At 53.7% G+C, this 11,686-nt stretch overlaps 1 protein-coding gene across 13 annotated transcripts in view; it reads right to left on the bottom strand.

The window, feature by feature from the left end:
• Positions 1–242: 242 nt before the first annotated feature.
• Positions 243–11,686, bottom strand: part of ST3GAL3 (ST3 beta-galactoside alpha-2,3-sialyltransferase 3) — a 166,906-nt gene continuing 155,462 nt past the window's right edge. For all 13 annotated transcript variants that reach the window (XM_053920287.2, XM_053920289.2, XM_053920282.2 and 10 more), the window contains 3 exons: positions 5,604–5,750; positions 5,245–5,391; positions 243–1,301 (listed from right to left, as the gene is read on the bottom strand). In XM_053920287.2, coding sequence (XP_053776262.1) covers positions 1,212–1,301; positions 5,245–5,391; positions 5,604–5,750 — 384 coding nt within the window. In that variant the 3' untranslated portion in view covers positions 243–1,211. The remainder of the gene's footprint in view (positions 1,302–5,244; positions 5,392–5,603; positions 5,751–11,686) is intronic.

Below are 11,686 nucleotides of genomic sequence, written 5' to 3'. Positions count from 1 at the left end.
CAGGTAGACTCGGGGGCAGGCCCAGAAACCCCGGTCCACCTCTCAAGGTAAAGAGGGTGCAGGGCTGTGCAGCGAGGGCAGGTCTAGAAGGCTCCCAGGTGGCTGGCTACCCAGGTCCTGCAGCTGACACAGACAGCGAAAAGGAGCCCAGGAATCTGTGAACTGGATGAGAGGTTCGGCATGGCTGCTGAGGCCCCAGGTTCCTGTTTCTTCCAGGAAAGTAAGAGAAAGCGAGAGAAGGCCAGGTTTAGGGAAGAGCTTTATTGCTTCCATGATGACTGTCACAGCCTGGGTGAGGCCCTTATGCCTCACTCCCCTCTGGTCCAGGCTGAAGGCAGAACCCAGGGACCTGGCAGTCCCACTGCTGAAGCCCAGAACAGCGGCCAAGCTGGTCAGTCCAGGCCCGGGGCCATGTCCCACGGGTCAGTAGCAGCTGGGGAGGGGGCTGTTCCCATCGGGCTAGGCCAGGCCTCGCCCCCTGAGCCCTGAAGCTCTTCCTGCTCTGGTCCAGAAGCTGTCTTGTTGGCTTAAAGGGTGGCTCCAGGGTTCCCCTGTGGGACTGCTAGGGGCTGGCATGTGGGAGTACCCCAACTGCTCCCCAAGAAAGGCCAAATAATGTCAGGAGCTGAAGGCGGCTGGCACAAGATCCCACGTCCCTCCCCGTAGCTCCGGAGCAGAGCACTGGCTAGTCACGGCTCCCCTAATCTGTGGGGGGCCCATTGGCACCACTGCCTGATGAGCCCTCTACTGGGCCTCTTTCTGCACAGCAAGTGGACCAAACAATATCTCCAACCTTATTTAAAAATAAATTATCCCTCCCCTCCCCCCCCTCCCCCAATTCACAAAATGATCATACACCAAACACTGATTGCAGAAATAATTCCGGCAGCCGCGTTGCTGCCTAATGTCCACCTTCTGCCTGCCGGCCCGCTGGGCATGGCTGGGGCCTCCTGACCCCTGGCTTCAAGGATCCAGGCTGAGAGTGAGGCCGAATGCTGGTCTCTGAGGCTGGACTGAGCAGACACAGCTCTGGCTGCCCTGCCAAGGCCTCGCCACCCCTGCGGCTACTTGGCACAGTCCCTCCCTGGGTCTGAAGACTCCTGTGCCTCTCAAGCAGAGCCAGACCAAGGCCAATGAAATGGGCAGGTGGCGGTGGCTGCTGCTTGCTCTTGGTGGTGCCGGGACCCCCGTGGCCCTGTGCTGGGCATGTCTCAGATGCCACTGGTTAGGTCAGTGATGACGCGCGCTTTGACCAGCTTCCGCAGAAACTCCTTCTCTCGCTGAATGTTGTGCGTCCAGGACTGGGAAGGAAAGAGATGGAGGGGAGGTCAGTGGGGCAGCCTGGGTGGCTGCCGGGACACAGCCCCGCCATAGGGCGCCTCCCAGAGCCCAGTGCCCTCCTCTACCACCACCACCCGATGCGCTGCACCCCAGCTCCTCCTTCCCCCTTCACAGGCCTCAGAGAACACAACCTCCCAACTCCTTTTCCCATCCCAGAAGAACTGAGCCTCTTCTTGTAATCTCAGGAGATGTAGGCTTTCCAACCTTGTCCTCAAAGACTTTAATCCCTCCTTGTCCAGCAGTACATCCGGGACACTTAGGTCCTAGGCACCCTGAGGACAGGCAATGTGAGTCACTGAGGTCCAGCCCAGGCCTGGGGGGTGGGCCCTGCTGCAAAGAGAGCCGTGTGGGGCTTAGTCACTCTCTGGCCTGATGCAATCCACTCTCCAGGCCTGCGGGCAGCTGATGAAATCCTGCCTCTTGGATCAGAGGAGCCAGGAGGCCAGAGGGCAACAGGCTCATTTCGCTGTTAGTGTGGAAATCACAGGGAAGATGCTTCCTTCTCCTCAGGGGTGACTGCACCCAGGCTCGGATTCTTTCCTATCCCTAGTAGCCACCAGCAAGCTTTGGTGACTAAGTCAAAGAATGAAAAAGGTTTGAATGAATGAATATCAATAGTCTTCTACCGATACTCATTACATAGCTGGATACATAGTTTGTAGCCAACTGACCGCTGTGTGGCACCTGTCAGCACCGAGCCTCAGTCACAGGGACAGTAATAGCCACTGCCTGGCGGTGTGAGGAACTTACAGTACTGACTGGTCCTTACTCAGATCCAGTACTCTCTCCAACCGGTCATTGAACTCTGCCGTTGGCGAGTTGCCCCTCCTATTGCAGACCCCCTGGGTGATTTGTCCTTGTTCTTTAAGAACTCAAGCATCTGCCTCACTTTCTTTGAAGGCAGGGACAATGTGGGACAGAGTAGGTGCTCAGTAACTGTGCTGAATGAATCGAGACGTTACAGGTGAGATGATGGAGGCACGGAGCAAGGCAGCGCCAGGACCCCAGCACAGGGAGAAACCCAGCCCGCTCTTCACCTGCCCCACCCCCATCACTCCCAGGAAGAAGTAGCTAGTCTGAAGGGTCGGCTTTCACTGAGGGGTGAAAGGTCAGCAGAGGACCGGAAATTTGATGATGTTAAGGAACTATTGTTAATTTTTCTAGGTGCGATAGTGGTATTATGATAGTAGAAAATAGTCATCTTTTTGAGAAACTTACTGAAATATTTGTGGCTGAAGTGACAGGGTATCTGAGACCTGTTTGCAAATAATCAGTGGGGGGGAAGTATGAGAGGAAGAAGCAGATGGAACAGCATCGGCCACGCGCTGGAGTTGGGGGAGGCAGGTGACGGCCACATGGAGGTTCGCAGTATTACTCTGTCTGTGAAGGTGTTTGACAGTGTTCACGATAGGAGTAAACAAAGAAAGTCGCCTGGGGTGCAGCGCTCTCTGCTGGGCAACAGCAGCTCTCTGGTGCTCTCCTCGGTCCCTCCTCCTGTGCAGACAGCACGGAAGCTGCGTGGGGCCTCACACTGTGTCGTCCACAGGCTGCGGCAGGATGCCGGTCCGGGGCCCCAGCCCCCCAGGACCCGTGATTCGGGATGTGGATGTCCATCCCGTTAACAGGCCACATGCTCAGAAGAGCCTTCCGACAGCCCTTTTCCTGTCTGCGTCTCCGGCTCTGGCTCCTATTCCCTCACCCAGTCATTCAGTATCGGCGCTCCCAGGACGCCGCCCTGCCAACCTGCACTTCTCAGTCCCCCGCTTCCCTGGGGAACCTGGTCCTGCCTGCCCGTCTCTGAACGTGAACGTGCAGCTGTGCGGACAACTCGCACTTCCAGCCTGGGTGTTGCTGCTGTGTTCTGGCTCGGGAATCTTGTCTCTTGCCTAGATTGCTAGGACAGCCTCCTAACTGGTTTCCAGTCCTACCTTGCACCCCTCTGATTTGTGTTGCAGCCACAGGAACCCTGCCACAGGCTAATCCTCAGCAGAAAATGCTCCTGCTTCTGCGGCTCCCACCGGCCTGCAGAGCCAAGCCCCAACTCCTCACCACGGCAGAGAAAGCCCTCATGGCCTGGTGACCACCTGCGTGTGTCTACGGTCTCTCAAGTTCACGTAGAAAGATGTGTCAGAGAGCAAATGTATAGTAAACAGAGGCCGGGAGGCAGGCAAAAGCCGTGAGAACAGTTTGGAGCGGGCAGGGGACAAAAAAGCAAGAAGATACATCACGACAGACAGACAGAGAGACTAACAGGGTCACGGTAGTAAGGAGGCAGGGCAGCAGCCGCTGCAGAGAGGACAAGACCGTTCTGGAGCTGTCCTGCACCCGGGGGCTTTCTGCACCTGAACCCCATTCAGGCAATGGACGGCTGTTTCCCGTGAGATCCCCAAGTCTTTCATACACCCTTGAAATAACTTCCAATTGCTTGAGGCGGCCTGAATGAACCAGAAAAGCCCCAAGCAGTCTCAGCGGTAACGGAAGCTGTGGTTGGGGAAGCCAGCCTCCTGGAGAACATGAGTGAGAGGAGAGAAGACTGTCCAGGACGGAGCCCTGGCTAATGCTGGTTCTTAAGGGGTGGACTGAAATTGAGGACATGGAGAAAGAACGAGAGCTGGCCAGTGAAATCAGAGGAACACTGGAAGTTACTGACTCAGACGCTATGCAGGGAAATTTCAGAGAGGAAGGAGTGGTCAACATAAAAAGTGTTTCTGAGAGCCCTGGCCGGCGTGGCTCAGTCGGTTGGGTGTCGTCCCACAAAGCGAAAGGTCACAGTTCGATTCCCGGTCCGGGTACAGGCCTGGGTTGTAGGCTCGGTCCCCAGCCGGGGTACATGCAAGAGGCAACCGATGGATGTTTCTCTCTCGCATCAATGTTTCTCTCCCTCTCCCTCCCCTCCCCTCTAAAAATAAATAAGTGTTTTTAAGTGTTCCTGGGAGATCGGGAAAGGTGAGACCTGCATGTGTCCACTGGGTTGGAAGCCTTGAGGTATGTCCCTGGTGACCTTGGTAGGAGTGGGGTCAGGTGAAGGGGCAGCTGGGCTGCAGGGGGCAAAGGGCCACGTGGGAGTGAGGAATGCAAAGGGCACAACCCCACAGGAGCTGACAGAGTCCCCACTGCAGCTTGTGTCCCCCCTGGAGGAAGGGCACGTGCAGGGAGGAGGGCTGGCTGAGAGGGGCACCCCTGTGTTCACAGCGCTGTGACCTGCACAGACAGGGGTCCCTCCAACAACCCCCCACGCCAACGCAGTGGCATGGAAGCTCCTCAGTGCCTAGCCCACAATGTCTGAGGTCCAGACCGGCAGCAGGGGAGGCTAGCAGCAGAAGTGAAGGGAGCGGTGAGAGGGGTCAGATTGTCCACATGGGCTCCTGTTGGGAGGGGAGAGACACGGGAGAGGCCGCTGACAGACTGGGAGGGCTGGGAGGGTCCTGAAACTTTAAGATGCCTGAGCACACGGGTCTCCTGAGACCGAGACAATATTTGTGGGTCGTCTGAGGGGGCAAGGAAGTCCTCTGGGAAGAAGACAGGACTTGAGGTAGAGAGGATGCTCTGAGCTGGTGCCAGGGTTAGTGTAGGATGGCTGGGGAACCGTGAGGAGGAGGCAGGCGCAGGACCAGGGAGAGGGCCAGGCAGGGCGCATTCAGGAAGGAAAGTGCGGCAGAGGGTTCTGGGTTCACAGGGAGATGGACACAGAAGATGCTTTGTGGTCAGAGGTCCACAGGCAGGGACGGACCCCCAATGTCCCAACTTAGCTGGGCGGGGGCAGGTAGCACCTTGCTGGAGCTCTGGGCAGCCGCAGCAGTGGCTGGCTCACCCTTTACCATTCACGTGTGAACACACAGTCAGAGCCTGTCCTTGTGCTGGAAGTGCCTCCTCCACCGGCCCTGCCCCCACCCAGCCCCGCACCTCTTTGATGGCTGCCATGCGCACGGTCTCATAGTAGTGCAGGGGTGCATTGGGCGTGCTCATGTCGTAGCCAAAGCCTGCGACTGCCACCTCATCACAGCCGTGTAGAGCCATGGTCACTGCCACACTGCCAAGGGTTGGGATGTTCTGGAGGAGGGGAGGGCAGAGGCGCGGAGTTCAGCTGGAGGGCTGAGTGAGGCTGAGGTCCTCAGCCAAGCTCCCCAGGGCTGAGCTCCATCCCTGAGGACTGAGTCCTCTGTTCCCACCCTGCTGCCCCGTCCTTCCTTCCCGTCCTTCCTTCCCGAGGCCCCTCTGACCCAGGGACCCCTCCTCCGTCTCCAGGGGCCCCGACATCTCACCCCACGGCCCATGAGGCCATTGTTGAAGGGCAGTCCGATGAGGGTGAAGGCGGCTTCCTGGATGAAATACGGGTTGAGGATACGAATCTCAGGGGGCTCCTTGGGCACTCGCGTGGCCACAGATTTCCAGAAGCCATCCGACGCACTCTGTGGGCACAGCATAGGTGGCGTGAGCTGGGCCCGCAGCTGGCGATGGGGCTGTGAGCGGCAGGGACCCACAGTGTTCCCAGGCAAATGAGAAGTAAAGTGCGGGGCATGAAGTGATGCTGGAGAGCCTGGGGCGTGTGGGGTAAACACAGATGGTAGAGGGAGGACGCGGTGTGCCGGGGATGCGCAGTGTGTGACAGACGGGGGTGGGAACGGCAGCATATGGTTGGGCCACACGTGTAATGGAGGGCCCAGAGTGAGCTGCATGGCAGGGGCACAGGACGGGACACTGGGGTTGCTGCTCTGGCCCAAGGGCGTTCTTGGGTCAACAGCAAGACCCAAAGGCCCAGCTATTCCCCGCCCCTTCGCAGCTGCTGCAGAGCCCCGGAGGAGCCTGCCCTCTCTCTCCTATCTGCTCGGCTGGGCTCGCCTCCTTTCCCTTCTGTTGTGTCTCCTGGCTCTCAGTCAACTGTTCTAAAGTGAACCTGAAAAATAAAGACAGGATGTGAGCTACACGGCAACCCAGAACAACATTCAAATCCCAGGTCTGCCGCTGACTAGAGTTGGGTGACTTTGGTCAGGTGACAAGCCCTCTGAGCTTCAGTTTCTTTAACTGCAAAAATGGGACCCTTCTTCCCTCAGCGATCTCAGCACTGTAATGGAAAGGCACCCGCTCTGAAACCTGACATCCCAGTGTGCGTTCCAGGGCCACGAGGGCCTCTCCTCACCCTCTCCCTTCCTCTAGTCCTCAGCCCTGCACTTCTGGTCAAGGCCCTGAAGCGCGCCACTTCAGCTACTTCCTTGTGAGCTCCCTCCACTCCCCACCCCTTGCCCTTCTATAGCCTCAGCCCAGGGAAGACCTGAACTTGGGACCAATCCATTCACCCTCTGTTACAGCTGGGCTCCTGAGTACTGCTGGAGAAAACCACAGACCAACCCTGCAGACCGGAGCCATTACCAAGCCAGGGACACCAACCTGTTATATCCAGGAAGTTCGCTATTTGCCTAGAAAACTTAAAAGAATCCACTGAACTCAGTGGATAAAATACTTAAGTAATAGGATCTGTATTCCAACAGGAAAGTCAACAGTTATAACACAAAAGAAATCCCATTTGCAATCCTAAAGAATAATAATCAAATACTAATCAATAAATTTAAATATGTGGGACCTCTAGTTTTTTAAAAAGCCACGGTCCCTTATTGAGAGATCTAAAAAAGGACTTGAAAAAATGGGAGACAAGCCATACCTTGGATAAGAAGGCTGAACAGTTAACCAAACGCCACTTCCTGCCAGCTCAGCATAGCTTCATACAATTCTAAGAACATCCCAATACGTTTTTTTTTGAAATTTACCAAAAGGATTCTAAAAACCCACCCAAGTATTTAACGGTTAAAAATGGCCCCGCAATTTTAAAAATTAGATATTAGAGTATGTTATAAATTTGCAATTATAAGAACATTGACAGACAGACAAGAACCAGCGTGAAGCTCAATGAAACCAGACAGCCAGGGGCGGACCGGCCGTGTGCACAGGCTCGCTGGCTTCGTGGTAAAGGCAGTGTCACCTCAGGGGAACGAGAGGATTTTCTCAGCAAGGATATTTGACAATTTGCTGTTTAGAAAACAAAGGTCCACTTACTGCTGCTTCTGCTTAAAAAAAAAAAAACTAAACTAAAAGAAAATGTAGATGTGTATCTAAATGCTTTTAATCATTTTTACTGTCATTCTATTACAGCTGTCCCAACTGTTCCCTGTACCCTCCTCCGCCCATCCCACCCGGCTTATCATCAAGCTTCCTGAACATTAGTGCTCTGTTAGAAATAAAGGGAAAGGTAAATACATTTGGACTTTATAAACATTTTTAGTGCTTTGCTGCATCAAAAATTTAATAAGCAAAATTAGGAAGGACACAAAAAAGTGGGAAAAATTTTGTCACAATAAAAATACATAGTTTAAGAATTCATGAAAAATCAATGCCACCCCATAAAAATGGGAAAAGAACATAAAAGAAGGTTAGTAAGCACGACAAACTCAATAGTGATAAAAATGCAAATGAAAATAACTAAACACTGTCTCTAGAGTACAGGGTGGGCAAACATAGGTCTACAGTTTGTTTGTATGGAAAATAATACAATAAATACTACAGGAGTAAACTGGGTTTTACGCACTCACAGCTGAAAATCTAACTTTTCCCCCCTATCTCCGTGTATGTGCGTGTGCGCGTGCGTGTGTATGCGCGCACACGCACACACACGCGCACACTGCTGCAGGGGTCCAATCTGGTGCAGCCTTTCCAGAAAGCAACCTGAGTATGAACTGAAAGCCTTAAGGCTGTTTATACCCGATGACTGTGAGCTGCTGTCCTAAAAGTCATCAGAAGGGTGAAAAAGCTCTTAATTACAGTGTTAATTACAGTGTTAATTACCAAAGTGTAAAACTTAAAAAAAAATATCCAAGTGTACCATAGAGATTTGGCTAAATGACACATTTCTATAAATGTTGCAGACATCGAAATATGTTCTCTAAGAATTTCGGCACGGGGGGTGCAGGCCGCATCTAACCGGCCCTCTGTGTTTGGACACCTGAATGGTTTCTAGTTCCCCAGGTCAGCTCCGGCTCCTCCTGTGTTCCCTCTCCTCCAACAAACCAGAAACCTCAGGATGGACTTCAGATTCTTTTTCATCTCTCCAGCCCACCCTGTCCTGCTGGTCCTCCGGTCCTTTTGATTCTATCTTCTTAGAATCTCACAGATGCACGCCTTCCTCCCAAACCCACTGTGTCCTTGGAAGTCTGGGCCTCATCACCTTTTAATTGGACTATCCTAGCAACTGGCCACTTGCAGCATCTGTCTTGATGACTGCCTGGAGCCCACAGCCCAGAGCCCAGTAGAGTGAGTGGAACATAAATGGTACACAATAAATAATCATTAAATTCCACCCATTTAGTCAACAAATATGTAATTAGTACCTCGAATGGGCTGCCTCTGCCTCCCTAACCACCTTCCACGCTGCCAGAATGATCTTTCTGGATCCAAAGCAGATCACATCCCCACTGCCCACAGATCTGAGCTGTCCAGCCAGGAAGCCCTGTCTGCCACTCCAGTGTCCATCCCCACCCATCTGAAGTCCCCACCTGCTGATTCACAACTCCATGCTCTTGTAGGTGCTGCTCCTTCTTTCTCCAATGGCCTTCCCACATCTGTCCACCTGGTCCAACCTACTGAAGTTTTTTAAAATTCAGCATATCCTTCTTCCTCATGTCTTTCCTGGCACCATTCTTCCCAAGGCATAAATGATCTCTAACCTTTGGGAGGTGACAGAATATAGAGTTAAATCTGCTCTGGTTAGAATGTGGAGCCCTCATGAGTGGGATTAATGCCCTTACGAAAGAAACCCCAGAGACGGGTCTTGCCCCTTCCGCCAAGTGAGGACATGCCGTAAAGAGGGCACTCCATGCACCAGTAAGCCCTTACGAACACCAGCTCTGCCAGCACCATGACCCTGGACTTTGGCCTCCAGACGGTGAGAAATAGATTTCTGTTGTTTATCAGCCGCCCAGTCTGTGGAGTTTTGTTACGGCAGCCTGGGAGGGCTAGATTCAGTTCAGCTCTGGTCATTCTCTGCGTGGAGACCCTGGGCAAGGAACTCGCCATTTCCTTATGGACAAATCAGGACACTAACAGTGTTTATATTGTGGACTGTTGTGGGAATTAGATAATTCAGGCTGAGTGTCAGCTCACAGTCACCTGATTGGCTGTTAGCAGCAGCAGCAGCTGCGGTGTGTTTCGACCCTAAGACATGCAGGGAAGAGGCTCACACTTAATTCACTTCTGCAGCCCAGCACCTCGCCTGCAGCGGGTGTTCAAGGAGACGCGTAGTCCACCCACGGCTCCTCCATTGCTCTCCGCAGCAACAAAGAGCTCCCACTGGTCAGCACCTCTTCAGGCCTGTCTCCCACTGCCTTCAGCGGACCGGATCTGCTCCAGCCACGCCCTCCTCATGTCTCCCCACCTCTGTGGCAAAATCTGCTTCTCTGGTAAATTCTGTCTGTTCTCCAAGGGTCAGGTGAAAGGATAAGCCCTGGGGGCCAACTTCTCTGTGTCTCAGACCAGGAGGCCTGAGAGCAGAGCCCAGTCTGTCTTGCTCCTGTGCCCCCCTTTCTGTGTCCAGGAGAGGTGTCTGTGTGAGGGAGGAAAGGAGGGATAACAGGACCCAGCAGGAAAGGGAAGGGTAGAGAAATGGCCAAGATCTTATACAGAGCTGGGGAGAAGCCCCTCCTGAGACGGCCAGACGTGGACTGAAAGGAATGGCAGGTGCCAGCCTGTGCCAGCTGAGGCACAGCCCCTGTCCCTTCCCCAGAGCCTGGCAGGCCCCAACAGTTCCCCACCTGAGGTTCCTGCCCATGCGTGCCCCACACACACCTAAAGAGGAAAAGGCGCAGGGGCTGCTCGGGAGAGGGAGGAAGAGCCAGGAATGGGCACAGCTGGGGGTGTGTGCCAGGCTCCAGGCTAGTTTTCATAGACATTATTTACATCTCATCAACCTACACCAACTTCACAGGTACGAACCCAAGATGAAGCAACATGTTCGAGGTCACGCAAGTGGCTGTGCCAATATTCAAACACAAGGGTTGTGATTCCAAGTTGGGTATTCTTCCTGCCATACCATTTATTATTATCACTGCTGTTCCCACCTCAGGAAGCAGGGAGTCAAGAATGAGTAGGAGCTCCCTTCTGCCCTCGGGATCTCCAAGGTGGGTGAGGGTCCCCCATCCCATTTCACAGAGGGGCCTAAGGCTCACATTGGCGAGAGGACTTGTCCAAGATGCACCTACAGCTGCGAGATTCTGAGCTGGACCCAACTTCAGAACCTGGGCACTTTCATGACATGAGATGCCCTCTCTGAAACTATGTCTCCTGCTTTTCCCACGTGCTAAAAGCCCCCTATGTAACCACTGTGTGAAACTAGGAAGTTACACTTTTTGAGAATCCAACAAAAGCTCCAGTGGGGAGGGTAAAGCTTCTGCCTCTCTTCCTCCCTCCACTCCTTCCTGGGAGGAGAAATGCCCGATCTGGCTGCTTAGACCTGAGTACAGAGTGCGTCACATTTCCTGGTATGAGGTAAAAGCCTCTCTCTCTCTCTCCCCCTCACACATACACACACACCCAGTTCTTTTTAACTCCTTGCTCCTATGAAGCAGGGAGTATGGGGAGGTAGAGCCTGCCTCCTTGGAGCAGCATCCTGGTCTCTGCCTTGCTCACTATATGCTGGGAGCTCAGCAGGTCAGCCTTAGGGCCAGCCACCAGCACGACATAGAGTGATGTTGGCACTTGGAGCAAAGGAGGCCTGTGTTTGGGTCTCAAGCTCCACACAGCTCTGCATCAGAGCACTGGGAAGTGGCACAAGGAACAATTCAGGGCTTCTAGTTTATTGTTTCCTGATGTGTCATGGTCCTGAGGCAAAACCCCTCAGGAATTTCAGGGAAAGGAGGAACAGTAAGACCAAGATATGATGTGGGCATTTCTGTGTTTCCCCAACCACAAAAAATATCAAGTACCAACAAAACCTCAGTCTGGCTCCTAAAAGAAAAGCTATGGCTTCTCCTCTCAGAAACACACACATACACACAGGCACATACACATTACATTTTGTGCCACTGCAGGTCACAGAACCCCAAAGTCAAGGGCACTTGCTGACTTCAGACTAAGAATCTCTGGTATGGGGTAAGAAGACACGGGAACCCTGATCAGAGCCCTGTAAACACCACCATGGAGGGGGCAGGTGGGTGCGGAGGGGCCCACAGAGGAGATGGAGAACGAACAGTGGGAGAGGCTAGAGGCACTGGTGGGTGTGTGGTGCGGTGGAAGGTGGTGGGCCCCGGAGTCTGAGAAGCCTGGGTCACATCCAGATCCCACATCTGTGTCCCCTGGGCACGTC

The sequence above is a fragment of the Desmodus rotundus genome, chromosome 3 (assembly GCF_022682495.2).
Source record: "Desmodus rotundus isolate HL8 chromosome 3, HLdesRot8A.1, whole genome shotgun sequence".
NCBI lineage: Eukaryota > Metazoa > Chordata > Mammalia > Chiroptera > Phyllostomidae > Desmodus > Desmodus rotundus.
The sequence above is the reverse complement of the archived record's forward strand: the minus strand, read 5'-3'. Positions and strand labels throughout refer to the sequence as shown.